The sequence below is a fragment of the Octodon degus genome, unplaced genomic scaffold (assembly GCF_000260255.1).
Source record: "Octodon degus isolate 3935 unplaced genomic scaffold, OctDeg1.0 scaffold00038, whole genome shotgun sequence".
In the NCBI taxonomy this organism is placed as follows: domain Eukaryota; kingdom Metazoa; phylum Chordata; class Mammalia; order Rodentia; family Octodontidae; genus Octodon; species Octodon degus.
Window position 1 is genome coordinate 10159110 of NW_004524614.1, and position 5864 is coordinate 10164973.

At 35.8% G+C, this 5864-nt stretch overlaps 1 protein-coding gene across 1 annotated transcript in view; it reads left to right on the forward strand.

Annotated features, from left to right (window-relative positions):
* Nucleotides 1-5864, forward strand: part of Brca2 (BRCA2, DNA repair associated) — a 90423-nt gene that overhangs the window by 53006 nt on the left and 31553 nt on the right. The window contains exons 12-15 of the mRNA XM_004631134.2: nucleotides 885-954; nucleotides 2036-2463; nucleotides 3344-3525; nucleotides 4769-4956. Coding sequence (XP_004631191.1) covers nucleotides 885-954; nucleotides 2036-2463; nucleotides 3344-3525; nucleotides 4769-4956 — 868 coding nt within the window. The remainder of the gene's footprint in view (nucleotides 1-884; nucleotides 955-2035; nucleotides 2464-3343; nucleotides 3526-4768; nucleotides 4957-5864) is intronic.

Below are 5864 nucleotides of genomic sequence, written 5' to 3' on the forward strand. Positions count from 1 at the left end.
CAGACCCTTGTCTGAGTACTTATTTGTCATGATTTTTTCCAAATTTGTAGGTTGCCTTTTCACTTTATTGGTAATTTCTTTTGATGTGAAAAAACTTCTCAGTAAGAACAGATCCCAGTTGTTAAGTCTTTCAGCTGTTACCCGTGCGATTTGATTTCTGTCAGGATTTTTTTTTTTTGTAAAATAAATATATATATTTTTCTTATGGCCATATTTGTAAAGTAAGTAAATATGATATATAGGTATGTATTCTTATGTTCCTTTCTTATTCAGAACATATTTATTTTTTTTTTCATTATTTTTGTGGTGGAGTAGTACTTGCTCATGTGGTTATATATAAGCATACCCTAGCTTATTCAGCCAGTCCCTAGTACTGGGCTAAATGAAGGCTTAATAAGTATAAACCATATACTGAAGATGAATAGTACCTAAGGCTTTGCATTTATTTTATTTATTTATTGGATTTTTTTTGGCAGAACCAGGGATTGAACTCAGGCCCTTGTGCTTGCCAGGGAAGCACTTATTCTACTGAGCTATCTCCCTGGCCCCAAGGCTTTGCTTTAAAATCTTGGTTAAAACTATATTTTAGATTAACTACCAATTTCTATTGGTAGTTAACTAACAACTTTGACTTGAACTTGTTAGTATCAGCTAGCTAAATTTATAACTAGTTTATATGTCTGTTCAGAGTTATTTGCTATATAGTCATCAATTTAATAATCAAGAATTTTATTATTTTCTGTGTCCATGAGTGCATTGAAATTTTAAAAATATAATTGTCTCAATTTTTTGTGTGAGTATGTATAAAAGTGAATGTTATAAACAAGTAGAAAAGAAAATCTCCACCTGGACTTTCATTATTAATGTCAAATTATCTTTTCTAGGTACAATAAAAGATAGAAAGCTGTTTACGCATCACATTTCTTTAGAGCCAGTTACCTGTGGACCCACTTGGTAACATGTGTTTATATTATTTAAAAATTCTATTAATGTTGAAAAATTATAATTTTTTAAAAATTAGTATTTCTGGCTGGGCATGGTGGTGCATGCCTGTAATCCCAACACTTGGGAGGCTGAGGCAGGAAGATTGTTGCAAGTTTGAGACCAGCCTGGGCTACAAAATGAGCTTAAGGCCAGCCTGAATTGCATAGCAAGACCCTGTCTCAAAAAGACCAAAAAAATTTGAGTATTTCCAAAATCAATGGTGCAACTCTACAGCAAAGAAGTTAATGCTTCCTTTTTTGAAAGCCTGAGTGAGGATTAAAAGTTTAATGGTTTGGTAATATAGTACTGTTCATACTGTTATTTCACTTTTTAGTTTCTAGGCAACTTTTAAAGTAGCACAACAGATTATATTCCAATTTTATGCAAGATATTCTAAGATTGAGGTGAATTAAGGAAATAGTAAAAATCAGTTAGTAAAATGACAACAGATATTAAAAATATTTTTCTCTTCCCTCTCTAAACCCTACTAAAATTGCTAATAGAATTTTTAAACACACAATTCTGCAGGACACTCGCAAAAGAAAGAACAAGAATTTAAAAACCAAAAACATGAATGATACAGTAAACCTGAGAAAAAACTAAAGCCCAACATTAGAGCAAGCAGAAAAATCTACCCAGTTCCCCTGAGAAACTCAAATTAGCAGCAACATGTACTTCCCACAGTAAAGAAAATAGAGTAGTTGAAATTCTGTTTAAGAATCATCTGTATCCCCTCACCTACTGCTGATGGGCACTTACTGCTCTTCTTCAGAAGACTAGAGTTTATTTTATGGAGAAAATGAATTGAAATTCTGATTTGGGTGTAGACTAGAGAAGGGACAGCTAAGGAAAGAATAGTGAAAATAGAAATAAAGCAAAACCTGTACGGCAAGCTTTGAAAATTACAGTGGTGTTTTGGAATGGCAATTATGATGAATGCAAAACAATTACCCAGACAGCCTGGCCATTGGGCATTTGAGGGTCTGCATTTGCACACATGTTTATGTGAACACACTTCCTGGTAAATAATCTTATTTTTTTTCCAACGTAGCACAACTAATGACCAGCAAGGAATCCAGAATCTAAATTTTATTGCACCTGATCAAGAATTTCTACCTAAACTTTATCTTTGTGAACACTCAACTTTGGAAAAATCTTCAAACAGTTTACCAGTTTCAAGACAGCCATTTTATAAAGTTCCTACTGTAAGAAATGAAAGAGTAAGATTCTCGACTACTACAGGCAAAGCAACCAAAGTGTTTGTTCCACCGTTCAAAACTAAATCACATTTTCACAGAGATGAATATTGTGTGAGCAAGGATATTAATTTAGAGGAAAACAAACAAAAACAAAATATAGATGAATATGGCCCTGGTGGTAATGAAAATAATGTCAGTAACAGTGAGAGTCATCAGTTTAACAAAAACAGCTCCAGTCAAGCAACAGTCAAAATTTTCACGAAGTGTGCAGAACCTTTAGGTACTGTAAGACAATTTATGTGGCTATTTTCTGCCTTTGGTTAGATATTTATCTTATTGAATATTATGACCTGAAGAGTTTCCCCATTTAGTGATTATTAATAATTTCAAAACCTTTTTTAATGCTTCAAAATATCTAAATCCAATGATAAGATTTAAATTATTTCATGTTTTCTTTTGAAAGTAACTTCTTACAGACTTTCTTGGGTTATGTTTTGTTTTAAAAATGGCTTTAGGGGCTGGGGAGATATCTCAGTAGAATAAGCTCTTGCCAAGGGCCTGAGTTCAATCCCTGGTTCCAAAAAAAAAAAAAAAAAATGGCTTGAGTTCAATCCCCAGTACCAAAAAAAAAAGGCTATTAGACATACACAATCTAGGACTGTTACTTATAGGTTTGTTTGTTTGTGCAGGGTCTCACTACACAGCCCAGACTCATAGTGATCCTCCTGATTTCTGCCTCCCTAGTGCTGGGATTACAGGCACATGCCACCATGCCCAGACTCCAACACTGGCTTAGCACGCCCAGGGGCAGGGCCAGTGGGGCATGTGGAACCGGGGATCAAACCCTGCTTACCTAAGCAAGCACTTAGTCCGCTGAGCTATACCACCGGCCCTAGGACTGTTATTTATAAATAAACTTACCATGCTACTAACTTTCTTCCAAAATTGAGACAAATAGTAGATGTATTTCTATTTATACACTTCCACAATTTTAGGGTTTTTTTAATCCTTGAATGTTGAGAAGTGGTTAAGAACTGCTTTTTTTTTTTTTTTCTCTGCATGTAAAATTAGAGAAAATTGATAAGTAGTTTTATAAAGCAGAGGTTGTATTCTTAAAATTTACATTCCATTTCATGTTTTGCTAATTTGTTTTTCAACAGATTTAATGGCAAGCCTCCAGAATGCTAGAGAAATACAGGATATTCGAATTAAAAGAAAAGAAAGGCAGCATATCTGCCCTCAGCCAGGTAGTCTGTATCTGGCAAAAACATCCACTGTGCCTCGAATCTCTCTGAAAGCAGCAGTAGGAGGCCGAATTCCCTCCGCATGTTCTCATAAACAGGTACACTTCTGTATATAATCCTTAGCATTTGTATAGCAAGGGTAACTATTAACTAGCATCTGCAGATTGTTATGATTGAAGAATGAACATATTACTCATGAATGAAATCATATTTCTACATCTGCCTTCAGTGGCCACCTCCCTTTCCTTTACCAGACCTGCCTTATCCTGTCAGAGTGATCTGTGCCTAAAAACCACTTTTTCATAGCTGAAATTAAAAATAAAGAGAATATACAGAGAATGGTTTTTTAAAAAGTCGTTCTCTTAGTCCTTCAGGCTTTAGATAGAGTAGTCACCTTAAATGTAAAATGTGAGCAACTGATGCCGTGAAGAGGATTTGGGCAAGCCATTACTATCAGTAGAATTTTTTGCAGTGGAAAGGTAGAAATAATGTTCATGGTATTAACAACCAACAGTGACTTGTTTGGGGGGTGGGCAGCTCAGCCCAGCCTGGGGGTGGGGCTGGCATGACTTGTGGTGCTGGGGGTCAAGCCGTAGTTCCTGCATGTTTGCCTAAGCTTGCCTAAGCAGGCGCTTTAGACCGCTGAGCTATCTTGCCAGCCCCAACATTTTTTATATGTAAGATACTCTCAGACCTTTACATGCATCAGTTAGCTATCACTGAGTCCTTACAACCACTTTAAAGCAAAGCAGTGTTACTTCGTTCATCATTTTGTAAATGAGAACACTGAACTATAGAGAGGGTGAAGTAACTACCCAGAGTTACTTAACTAGTAAGTGAAAGAGCCACAATTCCAGAGCAAGAGTCTGACTCGAGTCAAATGGCAAACAAAAGACGTTGTATTAGGCATACTGGGATGAAAGAAAGCACCCGAAGGTGTGTTAGATTCCCTAAAATAACTTTTCCAAGTTCTCTCCCTTCCACCCTTTGGAATTTGATAGATTTGGTAAATCATTACTATTTTTAATTCTCAGAGTGCCTCCTATGGCATATGTATGTATAAAGAAGGAATAAAAATATGCAGGGGCTGTTGAAGTGTAGGTCATTTATAGTACATTACAGTTTCTATCTTCTAAAAAAGGATTTTTGTTTTGAGGGGTTTTTGCTTCAGTTTTTGGGGTGTGTGTGTTGCTAGAGTTTGAGCTCAGAAAATATAATAAATCCTTTAGTATTTAAATGAAAAGTTTTGGTATATTCAGTGTTGGGGTGTTACACTTGTTTTTATTCCATCAAGTGTTTTATTTGACTTTAGTCATTATCAAAATTTTCTATTTTGTGCAGCTTTATATGTATGGTGTATCTAAACACTGCATGAAAATTAACAGCAAAAATGCAGAATCTTTTCAGTTTCACACTCAGGATTACTTTGGTAAGGAAGATTTACAGTTTGGAAAGGGAATACAGTTGGCTGATGGTGGATGGCTTATACCTGACAATGATGGAAAGGCTGGAAAAGAAGAATTTTATAGGTACTGTGCAAAATGTGTTAACTTTTACATATTCCATCCCTCCCTCCCTCACAATTGCCCTCTTGAACTAAAGGTAGCAAGAAATTTAATTTTTATATATGAAATCATTTTAAGTACAGTGTGGTTTAGTGGACATTCTGATAAGATTGTTGAAGGAGTGATCCCTGACATCTTTATTGCCCTAAACGGGCCTGGTCTCTTGAAGAGTGAATATGGTTTGTCCTAGGATTTAATGAATGGCTTTTTTTTTAATATTGTTTATTTTTCTTATGCATTAATCAATGCTGATAAAAGTTGTTAGAGTGGCTACATGGCAGACTCACCCGCTGCTATGCACACATTTATGTCACCTTCTCTTTCATTGTATAAATACAAACTACAAACACTAAAAGTTAAATAGAAATATTTAAGTATTGGTAATACCAAATAATTAGAAAATATCCTCAGTCTAAAGCAGTAATGGTGAACATTTTACAGTTTTTGGTGATACAAACAGTGCACCACATTGTGCATGCCATAGGTTCACCACCAGTGCTCTAAAGCATCAACAGTTTAGAACTATATATTTTATTCTACTGTTTACATACGCATAAATTTTTTGCTATCAGGATGTATTACCTCAAACTGCGGGAAGGGATGTGAATCCTTTAGTGCCTCTTTTTTTTTTTTTAAGTGTATGTCTTTCCAGAATTACTAGTTTTGGAAATGTCATAAAACATTTTTCCCAGGGCTGGAGAGATGGCTCAGTGGTCTAAAGCACCTACTTAGAACAAGCTTAGCAAAGCACAGGGACCGCAGTTCAATCACCCAGCACCACATGCCAACCAGCCCCGCCCCCTGGTGGGCTGAGCTGGCCACACACACACACACACACACACACACACACAGTAATGTAAAAAAACCAAAAC